The sequence below is a fragment of the Pollachius pollachius genome (genome assembly GCF_949987615.1).
Source record: "Pollachius pollachius genome assembly, chromosome: 13".
Classification (NCBI taxonomy): Eukaryota; Metazoa; Chordata; class Actinopteri; order Gadiformes; family Gadidae; genus Pollachius; species Pollachius pollachius.
The window spans coordinates 19,459,965-19,474,337 of NC_136946.1; the positions used below are offsets into that span (position 1 = coordinate 19,459,965).

General features: G+C 46.2%; 1 protein-coding gene across 1 annotated transcript; it reads right to left on the reverse strand.

Annotated features, from left to right (window-relative positions):
* Positions 1-3,921: 3,921 nt before the first annotated feature.
* Positions 3,922-14,204, reverse strand: fkbp9 (FKBP prolyl isomerase 9). Its single transcript, XM_079749640.1, has 10 exons — positions 13,711-14,204; positions 12,962-13,107; positions 11,267-11,456; positions 10,796-10,941; positions 9,748-9,937; positions 7,064-7,209; positions 6,726-6,915; positions 5,639-5,784; positions 4,690-4,853; positions 3,922-4,159 (listed from the first exon to the last, which is right to left on the reverse strand). Exons 1-10 carry the CDS (start codon positions 13,911-13,913, stop codon positions 3,983-3,985), a joined length of 1,698 nt encoding a protein of 565 aa, XP_079605766.1. The 5' UTR covers positions 13,914-14,204; the 3' UTR covers positions 3,922-3,982.
* Between the last annotated feature and the right edge of the window lie 169 nt (positions 14,205-14,373).

Genomic DNA, 14,373 nt, shown 5'->3' on the forward strand with positions numbered 1-14,373 from the left:
TGGGAGCAATTATTAGGAAATGGAATACATACAAGACCACTGATAATCTCCCTCGATCTGGGGCTCCACGCAAGATATCACCCTGTGGGGTCAAAATGATCACAAGAACGGTGAACAAAAATCCCAGAACCACACAGGGGGACCTAGTGAATGACCTCCAGAGAGCTGGGACCAAAGTCACAAAGGCTACCATCACTAACACACTACGCCGCCAGGGACTCAAATCCTGCAGTGCCAGACGTGTCCCCTTGCTAAAGCCAGTGCATGTCCGGGCCCGTTTGAAGTTTGCTAGAGAGCATTTGGATGATCCAGAACAGGATTGGGAGAATGTCATATGGTCAGATGAAACCAAAATATAACTTTTTGGTAAAAACTCAACTCGTCGTGTTTGGAGGAGAAAGAAGGCTGAGTTGCATCCAAAGAACACCATACCTACAGTGAAGCACGGGGGTGGAAACATCATGCTTTGGGGCTGTTTTTCTGCCAAGGGACCAGGACGTCTGATCCGTGTGACGGAAAGAATGAATGGGGCCATGTATCGTGAGATTTTGAGTGAAAACCTCCTTCCATCAGCAAGGGCACTGAAGATGAAACGTGGCTGGGTCTTTCAGCATGACAATGACCCCAAACACACCGCCCGGGCAACGAAGGAGTGGCTTCGTAAGAAGCATTTCAAGGTCCTGGAGTGGCCTAGCCAGTCTCCAGATCTCAACCCCATAGAAAATCTTTGAAGGGAGTTGAAAGTCCGTGTTTCCCAGCGAAGGCCCAAAAACATCACTGCTCTAGAGGAGATCTGCATGGAGGAATGGGCCAAAATACCAGCAGCAGTGTGTGAAAACCTTGTAAAGACTTACAGAAAACGTTTGACCTCTGTCATTGCCAACAAAGGGCATGTAACAAAGTATTGAGATGACCTTTTGTTATTGACCAAATACTTATTTTCCACCATAATTTGCAAATAAATTCTTTAAAAATCAGACAATGTGATTTTCTAGATTTTCTTTTTTCATTTTGTCTCTCATAGCTGAGGTATACCTATGATGAAAATTACAGGCCTCTCTCATCTTTTTAAGTGGGAGAACTTGCACAATTGGTGGCTGACTAAATACTTTTTTGCCCCACTGTACATGTTTACATGCTGTTATAGTCAACGAATGGTAGTTATATCATGGGCCTACAGAGACACACATTCTTTGTATTCCTCACAGTGGCCCTCTCATGCAGCCCATGTCTCCCCCCTTCTATGTGTTCTTTACCATTGATTGCATTTTGAATTTGACACTGACATCTTGAATGCTTCTAAATTTCTACATAATAAGATAAGGTGTATATATATATATTTAAGATACACAAGATTTATATAAGATATATAAGGCACACATATATATGTAAGGTAGCATTTGTTGACAGCATGGTTTTGTGTCCTTCTCATGATTGATTCTGGAGGGGCTAGGTGAATCAATGCAGTGGGTCCCTTCACGTCACTACATCCTTGGGCTTTCCATCCGGGGGCCAGACTGAGATGCTAAAGCTCAGTATCTACCCCAGAGTTGATGAGCTGGGATACTTAATCCATGGTTAGGGGGGACTTCTCCCTGTTGGGTTATAGGCGAGTGTCTCTGAGTAAGTTCAGTCAGCAGCTATTCTTACTTCCATTTTAGATGGTCTAATGGGGGCAGGTCTGCCCTAACTATTGTTAGGAGGGGGCCCTCTCTTCAGGCTTTCAAACTCTCCGGGGGAGGTTGTCGAAACCACCATTTGGTTATTCTTCTATTGTATCACTAACATTAAGGGCATAGCAGACGTTTTATCCAAACCGACTTAAAATAAGTACATTTGTCAGAAGTAGGAGAAATAATATATCGCTGTCGTAAGGATGTAAGGATGTTCATAGAACCAAATGCCATGCACTAACAATCGCTAGGTTAACCCCTTCCTTATATACAACAAAGCTAGCTAGTATAAGATGATGCACAATACTCTTACTAGTACTATCTTTAAGTGCAAGGACGTACAACATACTATCAGTTGGGTGGAGGGGTAACGGGTCAAGGAGAAAGTAGGAAATCTTATTGTAACAATGTCAATGCTTCACGCCACCTCGTTGACTTCCCTGGGCTTCTCCAGACAAGCACTCATGGTGGTGGTGTTGGAAGACCGGTTTATTGTAGAAGTCTCGAGATAATGATACATGGCGCTGCAACATGTTGCCATGCAGGAGATCTCTCCCTGAGTGTGTGTGGTGATGGCTGGTTTATCCTGTGCACACTGATTCTGATTGATTGACACTCAATATGCAACAGGTGTGCAGCTCACCCAGCCCCAGAGTCCAATCAGACTGGCTGGGGCCAGGTGAGGCTGTTTGAAAGAGCCATCATCCACACACTCCTACACTTATCTAGTACCGATCGGCTAAAGGGGTAGGCTAGTGCAGGCTAACGGGTAGATTTAGCTGTATTGAGAGCTGAAGTGACACTCAGACTGTCACTTCACTCAGAGCCAAATGAGAGAATAAAGAGATAGGTTTTAGTTTGGATGCATTAATCGACAGAGTCAGGGTCCCTGATTACAGCTGGAAAAATAAATAAGAGAACGTTCTGTTTCCTGCAGATTTTTTGATTTATTTTTCATGGATTTCCCATTAGTCCAATAGCATATAAATACATAGAGTAGACTTTTAGGCTATTATGTAACAAAAAGTCGTATTTTACATCATCATTTCTTTTAATTGATTATGAAAAAGCCAAATATACATCTCGAGCACTTATTTTAAAATGTGTACCCCCTGGAACACTGCATCTTGGGAACCACTGCTGTATCGTACTGTATCGTATCGTACACATCGCACAGAATAGATAATAAAAAAATAACAAACAAACGGCTTAAAGGTTGGTCCACACTTTTATTCATATTAAATATTTGCGTCTGCAAAATAACAATGAAAACCAAAGTTCAGTTGTGAAGCAAAAGATAAAGTGATTGCACACACTTTCCACTATATTTCCATTCTCAGTGTCACATAGAACTACAGACAAGCACACCAGCACCCTGGAAACATGGGTTAGAAAGGTCTAGCTGAGGAAGGTATACACTGGCAGGTGGTCAGGAGGATCCATGTAATGTCAGTATGGTGGTTAAACTTAATGTAGCTCTAGGACTAAATTCACACACACACACACACACATATATATGTACACACACACACACACACTTACGCACAGACACACACACACTCCGCCATGGTAATGAAGAGTGAGAAATTGTAACTGATGTATTGGTTCATCAAGATATTACTAGGAGATACATTTGAAACCAGTGATATGCACGGTAAACACAACCACACAATACTGACAACAGCCCGACTTTAAGCTGAGGAGGAACAAGCCAACCAGGGGCAATAAGGCAGAGGTCCTGGCTTGTTAACGTACGAGGGTGTTACTTGAGGTCTGCTCAAAGCCCAAATACAAATACTCAATACAAAATGACATCTTAATACATTGCGACAGAAACAAAAAACTGAAAGAGAGGGTGGTGAGTTTCAATCTTCTTCATCGCCTTCACATTAAGTGATTTCTATACTATCTGGTCCACATGCAGTTGTCTTTGTCCTCCATGCGACTTATTGTGATATCCTGCTTTGGATTCGAAAAAAATGTCAATCCAACTTGGATGAGGTTCATCGCATGAACTATGTACTCAAAGAAACAAACAAAAAAAAGGTTGTATAGACCCGGTTTATCCCTCCCCCCGAAAAAAAAATGGGGGGTACATGCAACCGAGACAATTTCTGAATTTCGACAAACAGATAAAAAAAATACACCACTAAAAAAATTATTCATACGCCACTCCTGACCTTCATCCCCCCTCCCCAAATAACCCCCTCACCCCCCAACCCACCCATCCACCCTCTCAACGGTCCACCCCGGCCCACTTGAACTGTTAAACCCCGACTAGAGGGTCTTCAGGGACATCATGAAGCCCGTCATAGCTCGTCGTGGGTCGCCTCGTCCGCCTTCAGCCTGAACTCGGACTCGGTGATCTTGCCGTCTCCGTTGCGGTCCTGGTTGGAGAACATGTTGTCGATGATGCGGTAGGGGTCGAAGCCCGGGGCCAGGCGACCTCTGCCCTCCGTCACCTGTCGCATGATGTAGTTTGTGAACTGCCGTGGAAAAAGGCAAAAAACAAAATTACACAACGTCAGACATTTTTTGTTGCCAGGTACTTTTTTTAACAAACTCAGAACTCTTTCTAGAATGTTGGTGCAATAACATAAGTAATAGAATAAACTGCAGGATTTTAACTCAATCATAGCTACAGTATTACATCTAAATACTGCAATACTTTTATACAATATATCAAAAAACAATGCTGAATTATAAACCAATACAAAATTGCGAGTTGTTAACTGTTTCACTACGCATGTTTTTCACACAGTCCAGATATTAGTTCAGTCAAGTCATACATGGGAGATATGAGTTCAACTCGGTCAAGCCATAGACGGGAGATATGAGTTCAACTCTGTCAAGTCATAGACGGGGAGATATTAGTTGAACTCTGAAGTCATAGATGAGGAGATATCAGTTCACCTGAGTCCAGTCAAAGATGGGAGATATGAGTTCACCTGGGTCCAGCCATAGATGGGAGATACGCGTTCACCTGGGTCCAGCCGTACCTGGGAGATGAGCTTACCTCCGAGGGCTCCACCTGCTGGTTGAGGTCCACGTCCATCTCGGTGAAGAGGTCAGGGGACACGTCGTCGTTCCAGATGAACATGTAGCCTTCAGGAAGCCCCTCCTCCACCTCAACCAGCTCCACGTCAAACACCAGCACCGCACTGCCGGGCACCTCATCGGCTGCGCACACACACACACACACACACACACAGTGTGTGAGACAGATTTTGGGAGGGAGAGATAGCAATTGATGGAGGTAGAGGCTGTTTTGGCTGTTTCCCAAATTGAAGGCTGCAGCCTTGCTAGAACACTTCCTTGCTAGTCGCGTCCTATGGAGATGAGGCTAGTGTGCTGCCTAGTGTTTGCAGCGTTCAGAGTTTGGAAGGATTTGCTAGTGTGGAAGGGCTTCCGCTTCCGCTTTTTAAATATTGCTCCAGTGTTTAATGTTTTAATTGTTGAAATTGTTACTGGCGACGGTAGTTTGTTTAAACACCACCTACTTACATATTAAAACAAATCAATCCATGCAGAATATAGCCATCATTACGTTGCAAAAACGTTTGAAAGAAATCGCACAGGTTAATTTTTTGCATTCACATGATTAATCTATAAAAAGCAATACGGCACAAAATATTTCTGAAACGTTCAAATAACTTCACTTGTGTAAAGCGATGTGTATTGCTTCCTATACGCAATTTTTAAATATCCCGAGCAGCGTGTGAACGCAAAGGATTGTGGGTATTTTGGCTCGTTAAGGATCCATCGATGCATCCTTAAAAAATGTCGGAATTCTCAAAAATAAAGGACGTGAAAAGGGTGCGAATTTCCGGGTGTTCTCAACATTGGAACAGTGCTTGTGGGCGTTCTATGACGTAGCGTCCTTAAAAGGACGGCCGTTGAGCACGCTTCCTTCACATTGGGAAACAGCCATGGAGACACAGTGTGGGTCACCAGATGACACTTACTGACTCCTCCCTCCCCGTAGCCCAGATGAGGGGGGACGACCAGGTGTCTCTTCTCTCCCACACACATGTCCTTGAGGCCCTCCTCCATACCAGGCACCACCTGGTTGGCTCCCAGCACGATGTTGTACGTCTTTCCGTAGTTGTGCCTGGAATAAGGACGTACACAGAGGCATTATGCCGTTGAATAACATTGGATACTGTCCAAGTGAAAACTCGGTTTCAGCTCGAATTTGAACACAAAGATTTGCAAATGTAATCTTTAGGGCAGAAGATTCCAGCAAGGCGGGGGACATGTTATCCCCATGGTTACGGCTCTCTATAACTTTGTGATGATTTTTTTTTAAGTCATTTGGGAGTATGATTTCAGAGCAGAGAAGAACGTTCACAAACAGCAAGCGGAGCCGGGTAGCAACATGGTATTTTACACCTGTGTTTTCTGAATACAAAACAGCCTAGTCCTGGAATCACAGGCGCTTCAAGTTAAACTCCAAATTCTTGAGTCAAGACCCTTTTTAACCACTCACGAGTCACCTCTATCCTTGTCAGGCTGAAACCAGCTGTAAGTCACTTATAAGTGACACCTTGCTCAATGGGGCAGGCATCCGGGGATGAAACCGTGAACCTTTTGACTGGGTGTCGCCCTTTTATTCCTCTATAGTCAACCGCAGTGATACCATTCAATGGGGAAATTGTCATTGTCAATGTCATTCTCTTAGTATAGAGCAAATAATTTTTTTCTTCGGTTAGAATCTCAGTGGCTAGTTCCTCTCCATTTAAAACAGTTCAGAGGTCCCGTTTGGCCATTTTACTAAGCATTTAAAAGGATTTAGTAATGAGTTTGGCCGTAGACTACTGCGGGACGGCCATTACATCCCAACCCTCAATGTGCCATAATTAATTGTTTCTCTTTTTAAATCTCCAGCAACAGTGGAAGTCGAAAGCTTCATAGCGGTTGTGTGTAAAGCAACAAGTGACGTCACGGCCACCACGTATCCCTTACAGCCTGGGAGTTCAACAAAGTGTTGGGGGTGAAGGTAAGAGTTCAGAGACTAGTGTGGGATCCCGGTCATGAGAGGCCAGTGCTCACGTGGAGTCGATGTGGGAGCCGTCCATCAGCGAGGCGTTGTAGTGGTACTTGACGAAGTCTCCGTTCTTGGTGATCTTCTCGCAATCCTCGGGCTTGTGGGTGACGGTCATCACGGTGGTGTCCGAGGGGTTGTGGAAGTCGATGATGTGGACGTCAAACACCAGCACCGCCGAGCCGGGGATCTTAGAGCCTGAACGGAAAGATAAGGCAGGAAGGAAAGAAATGCATTGTGGGTGATGGAGTTTAACGATATTGTATGGCGTCAAACTAGTACAGTTCCTGGAACCTGTATGAGTCTAAAGTCGGATGAGGGAGGAAGAGCCCCTGGATCTACCGACCTGTTCCTTCTTCTCCATAGGCGAGGTGGGGGGGGATGGTGATGGTCAGCCGCTCGCCCATGCACACCCCGATCAGACCCTCGTCCATGCCGGCGATCACATAGCCCTTCCCCACGTACGTGTCATAGGTGTGGTTGCGCGAGTAGCTGTGGAGACGCATGGTGTCAACAGAAAGGTCCTACATAGTGCTGTGTTACGCAGAACTGTGGTTTTAACTACTTGATTATCAGTTAGGATTTATGTTATCAAAGTGAGCCCATGCTGTGGTATAAATGTTTTCAGTTTTTGTGCTTTACACCTGGTAGATCCTTTAGATGTCATCTGATGAGCAACTGTATTGTCTAAATGATCTAATGAGAGGGAAGAGGTCTTCGTGCTTCAAGAGGCCACAGCTCCCCTCACTGGAGCTAGGTTCAAGGTGGTAAGGAGGGCCTCTGAACTCTATTGGACCCCATCCCTCAGGTACTGGATAATATGTGGACAAATATGTGTTGAATAGATAACTACTACCACTTAAGTTATAATCCCTTTTGTTATTACAACATATGGACAAGTATATAATTACTATATTGGATCGCATTAAAGTGCCACGGCCCTTCTTAAATATAAGGATCAACACAGAGACGAATGGCAACATTTACCCATGTATGGATAAGGGGAAGTTGGAAACGGTGAATAAAGGAAAGAAGAGAAGAAGCAATGCCGAAAGATTCGATAGATTCCACCGTTAGACTTAGATCAGAATTTCTGGGGATTTGAATTTGAATTTTCCCTACTGCAATTGTATCTGGAGAAAGGTCAATACATATTATAATGAATTGTTATATTTGTTCAAATAAATACATCTAATGGAAGCGTTTTTATGATACCAAAAATAGACATTATACATACCCAATAATATGGCTATGAGTTAAAATAAAACATAGACCTACATCTTGACCAAAAGAGAAAAACGTAATAAATAGTAAGTATGCAATAGGGTCCGGAGGTAAAGGCTCGTCCAAATCCTTTATACCAGAAAAGAGCCTCATTCAGCAGGAAGTGGAGGCATTATCTTGCCTATATGAATGACTAAGTGTGGAAAAGGCCCAGAGTCGACAAAGGACTATAGTCTGAATGACATCCACATGTAACTCAGTTATAACCATCTAACGCTTCTGAGATGAACCCAGCATCCCAGACCCCTAATGTTGAAACCTCTCTACATTTAGATCACCTCATCCTGACAGGAACAGGAGTTTAACCATCTCATGGTTAAATTAGAGAGGTAAACCATTCAAGACCACCCCTCTGAAGAGAAGCTTCAGAGAGTATTAAGACAAGCTAATGAAACTTATTTTTGCTTGCTCATTCAGCTGAAAAAAATCAGTCACACTATGCAAATAAGAACTACTTCTTCTGACTCAGCGTGAAGGAGGAAGAGTCTACACAACGGAAGTCTTTGCTAATACAACGTTGCAGAGCAACAGCATATCTTCAAGAGGTGCTACCAGTAGGAAGTGGCTGTGGGGTTGCAACGTTTTTCAAAGAACATATGAGATTAAGGACTCTTAGCCCACACACACACACACACACACACACACACACACACACAGACACACACACACACACACACTGGAGGCCAGTGTCTATCATTGTGTTACGTCGCTCTCGCTAAACTGTCTTCTCCCTGTGTTCAGTCTGCCAACCCGCCTGTTACAGAACCCTCCTCTGTCTGACTACCCGCCTGTTACAGAACCCACGGCTGTCTGACTACCCGCCTGTTACAGAACCCTCGTCTGTCTGACTACCCGCCTGTTACAGAACCCTCACCTGTCTGACTACCCGCCTGTTACAGAACCCTCACCTGTCTGACTACCCGCCTGTTACAGAACCCTCACCTGTCTGACTACCCGCCTGTTACAGAACCCTCGTCTGTCTGACTACCCGCCTGTTACAGAACCCTCGTCTATCTGACTACCCGCCTGTTACAGAACCCTCTTCTGTCTGACTACCCGCCTGTTACAGAACCCTCACCTGTCTGACTACCCGCCTGTTACAGAACCCTCACCTTTCTGACTACCCGCCTGTTACAGAACCCTCACCTGTCTGACTACCCGCCTGTTACAGAACCCTCACCTTTCTGACTACCCGCCTGTTACAGAACCCTCACCTGTCTGACTACCCGCCTGTTACAGAACCCTCACCTGTCTGACTACCCGCCTGTTACAGAACCCTCACCTGTCTGACTACCCCCCTGTTACAGAACCCGCGGCTGTCTGACTACCCGCCTGTTACAGAACCCTCATCTGTCTGACTACCCGCCTGTTACAGAACCCTCACCTGTCTGACTACCCGCCTGTTACAGAACCCGCGGCTGTCTGACTACCCGCCTGTTACAGAACCCGCGGCTGTCTGACTACCCGCCTGTTACAGAACCCTCACCTGTCTGACTACCCGCCTGATACAGAACCCTCACCTGTCTGACTACCCGCCTGATACAGAACCCGCGGCTGTGTGACTACCCGCCTATTACAGAACCCTCGGCTGTTTGACTACCCGTCTGCCATCAATCCCCTCGCCCTGTTCCCCGCCTTGCCTTATATGTTGCCCTCATTAAAACCCCTCATCATTGACCCTCTGTGTCAGTGTCTCTCTGTGTTGAGCATTGGGGTCCACTGGCTCTACTCCCCCAGAACACACACCTGGAGTCGAAGAAGGTCCCATCGAGCAGCGAGCCGTTGTAGTGGTAGCGCACAAAGTCCCCCGTGGCGCTCTTCCTCGGGCACGGCTCGGGCAGCACCTGGTTGGTCACGGCGATGGAGTCCCGGGGGTTGTGGAGGTCCAGCAGCACCACGTCAAACACCAGCGATGCCTGCCCAGGGATGTCACTACCTGGAGGGGTGGAGGGTGGGATGAACGCAGGGGTGGAGGGAGGGATGAACGCAGGGGTAAAGGGAGGGATGAATGAAGGGGTGGAGGGTGGGAAGAACAAAGGGGTGGAGGGTGGGATGAAGGAAGGGTGTGAGGAAGGGAGGGGAGGGAGATAGATGGCAAGATAAAGGAAGAGATAGTTGGGGAAATGATCAGGAGACGCTCACTGGAACTGGCAGTGCTCGGTTCAAAGCTGTTGGCTATCCGTCTTCTGTAATGACTCACTGGCCCTTTACAACACAAGATAAGTGTCTGGATACTAGAATTCTGATTGTCATTAATGGAACGTTCAACTCTTTCAAGTGTTGAAGGTTATTAAACATAGCAGAAGCCATTTATTATCATTTGAATGAGGTTTCTATTCTAGTATGGCGGTAGTCTAGTATGGTGGTCCTGTGTTGCATCGCCCCCTTGTGTTCTGACACAGTCAAGTGTCAGCTGGCAACTTCCATTCTGGTGTAGTCTCACACAACACAGTACTACACATTATTCGTCATGGAAGATTTTGTATGAGACAATTTAACATGCATTATGGTATCAATCATCCGATAATTGTATTGCATAATGGCACCTTATACCAAACTGTATGTTGTGTGTTTGTTTCTATGCCCTTTCTTCCGTTTCTGATTCTCTTGTCTCATAACTCCTGTGGTCCTCAGTACCAGCCCCAGCTAAAGTGTGGGAAGGTGTACCTATGAAACGTCTCATATTTATGAAGGCTTGTTGAGGGGTGGCATAAAGGTTATTCTTTCTATTCTATTTGAGGGGTTTCCACCGGTACCCCAGGGATGAGACCAGAGCGAACCAATCAACACTCACCGTCTCCGTTCTCGCCGTATCCCAGAGATGGCGGCATTGTGATGATCCGTCTCTCCCCGACGCACATTCCCAGAAGGCCCTGGTCCATGCCAGCGATCAGCCAGCCAATCCCCACGTAGGTGTCGTAGGTACGCAGGCGCGTGTGGCTAGAGTCCCCGGAGATCAAATCAGGGGCCGCTTGTAATAATATTTACACTGCATGTTGGATGATGAGAGTGTGTGCCTGTTTTTTATCTGTGTGTGTCTATGTGTGTGTGTGTGTGTGGGGGGGGTTTCTATGTTTTTAGGGGTTTGAATCGGTGCTTATTTCCCTGTGTGTGTGTCTGTCTGTTTTTTATGTGTGTGTGTCTGTTTCTATGTGTGTGTGTGTGTGTGTGTGCTATGTTTGTAGGGTTTTCAATCTGTGTGTGTGCGTGTTCATGTGCGTGTGCGTGTTCATGTGTGTGTGTGTGTGTGTTTGCATTCACACACCTGGAGTCGAACAGAGTGCCGTCCAGCAGGGTGCCGTTGTAGTGGTAGCGCACGTAGTCGGACACCTCCACCTTGCGTACGCAGGTGGGCGGGGTCAGGTAGGTGGTGCTCTGCACCCCGTCCTCGGGGTTCCACACGTCCAGAAGCAGCACGTCAAAGTGGAGGATGGAGTCTGCGGGGATGATGTCACCTGGAGGGGAGGGAGGGGGGGGATCAGAGACTCATGTGATCCAGAGCTTTGCTCATAAGTTCAGTCCCTTCCCACTTCCCTCGAACCCTCTCCTGTTTTCATTCCCTCTCTCCACCTTTTTCTCTCCCCCCTCTCATGTTCTCTCAAACTCCACCCCCCCCACACACACACACACACAAAGACGCAAACACACACACACACACTAGTAGAAACACACAGAATGTCCCTCCACCTTCCTCTGTCCTGTGTGTAATCCAGGTAGCGACCACATCCCCCTGCACTGCACACTGACTCCTATTACACCACCCTGACGCGCCCCGGGGTTCCTCACTCTTTCAAACAAAGACATTTCCATCATAATCCCATCACATGGGCATAGTGCAGAGGACTGTGCCTTTGTAACCTGATACTGTAGACACACACAAGTCAACCTTGCGTTAACTATTTACTATCCACAGGCTTAAGAAAACAAAGGGTTCAGTGGGAGTGAGGAGGAAGTCTGTAAGTAGAAGCCTCACGCCTGTGTGAGAGCTAACCACCCAAAGCCTTTCCGCTGGTGGGGAACCATTTGTTTTGTTGTTGTTGTTGTTGTCGTGTGTTATGGTGAGCGAGGCACAGGCTGCTAGCCTGTTAGCGACCGTTCTGCCTTCCCCAATGCCCACCAGTCTCTCCTGCCCCCCCCTGATCTGTCCCTTCTCATCTCTCCCTGGTCTAGTATAGTTACACTGACGTCCTGCCTTTAAGAAATGTAGCAGCCGGGCACTCCCTCTCTGCATTGGCCTGTCTGTACACGTCCCCGGAGATCTGTTATCCAAGTCATTGTGTGAACACACACACACACACACCACACACACAAACACACACACACACACACACGTCTCTCTGTTTTGCATATTAATACCACAATAGCTCTCAAAGGACCTGTTTATTTTTAAAACAGAAGATGCAGATGCAGCAGTGAGACAGAAGGGTGTTTCTGATTTGTTGGGTCTGACATATATCCAACCGTTACTGGTTGTGTTTGCTCAACGTGCCACGGGGCACGTGTTTGGTCATAACTGAAAAGCACAATGCAAATCCTCCATGACATTCCATGATCCTTTCTTAACTTCCTGGTCTGTGATGTCATCCTGACATCATCCAACATCGACATCTGAGAACGTCCCACTGCCTCTCTCGCTCGGCCCCCAACTCAACAAAATGCTGTATGCAGAGTCTATTGCCTGAATGGATTTTTTTACAACTATAGTATCAGAACAGTTTGCTAAATAATGTTAAACTACTATCAATGGTGACATTCCTTAAGTCTAAAAGTTCATAAATATCTAATCATCCCATCATGTCGACACACACCTACAGACAGCCGCACACCCCAACACATCCCCCCCACACACACACACACACACACACACATTACATGCATGTTTAACACGGAATCCTCAATCAAAGGTACATTTTTGGCAAGGCACACTACGCTCCAGAACAAGCTCTCTTAATATGCTTACCATATCCTCCTTTCCCATAGGCCAGCTGCGGGGGGATCTTGACGAGACTCCGCTGGTTCACACACATGCCGACCAGGGCCTTGTCCATTCCAGCGATCAGCTGCTTCTTACCCACAAACACATTATAGGTGCTACCGCGGTCATAACTGGAGAGAACACACACACACACACACACACACACACACACACACACACACACAAAGTGTCACAAACACACACACACAAAGTGTCACACACACAGACACAGCCTTGTATCATAGTAATATAGTGTAATGTTTTTGCTGACAATAGATTAGAATTAATTTGTCCTACAAAAATTATTATTATTAATTCCAAAATTATTTTTTTATTATTAGTGTTAAAATCTTGTTTCGCATACAAATAAACCTTTTATGCATGGGATGACTATTTGCATATTGATGCACACTGATTGGGGTTTTGATTTACTGCAAATCTACTTCCGATGAATTAAGTCATTCGGTGTTTAACGCATTTGACAAATGGGTGAACAGGTGACTTAAGTAGGGCCCACCCTTAAATCAAATCAGAGACTGCCAGTAGGCTAACTTCAGTAACAAGCCATGTTCGGCGGCTCAGACATCCCTTGGCTGGATGCTGCTTGCGTGGCTCACGAGACCAGACGCGCACTGTATGTTCCGCGCACGCGTTTTGGACGGCACTTAAAACAAGCGGTCCACAGACATGGATCAATTAAAAAAAGAGTAGACTACTGTGCTTGTACTACTTACCTCGAATCGAACTTCTTTCCGTCGGGAAACGTGCCGATGTAGTGATACCTGACGTAGTCGCCTACTTTCACCGCACGCCCGCACTCTTCTGGCTCAAAAGTTTTCTCAATGATGATGTCGTCTAACGGGACCGGGGGAGCGCTGCAGGCGGCGAACGCAACCCAAACCGCCAGATAGAGCATCGCGTGCACGCACTGGATCATTTTTATAGTATCTGATAACTAATATCCTAATAACAGCCGACTCACTACGGTATATATAACCTATTAATGTAACACGCACTCCCCGCCTCTTCCCCGGTCTGAATAGGCTCTGCTCCGGCTCGGGTCTTCCTTCCTCTAGCTGCCCAGTCCGATACAGCGTTCATACAACTTGGCCACCACGTATCGCTCATGCGCAGTCCGCACTCGTAGATGTGTCAACGTGGTAGCGCGGGGTCCCTCAAAACCAGCTGCAAATAAGGGCCTGTGAATCCAAACCCCCTTTCTGAGCCCTTTAAAAATCCAACACACCTCCCGAATCTCTCCAATTTTAATATTTCAATGTCCCTACACGTGTGTCCTTGCTGGTTTATGTATTAGCATGTCAACGCGTTAATAAGCGGCAGAAACAACGGCAACCGTTGCGGTACGTAGGAGTGGGGCGTCTGTTTTAGGGGGTGAA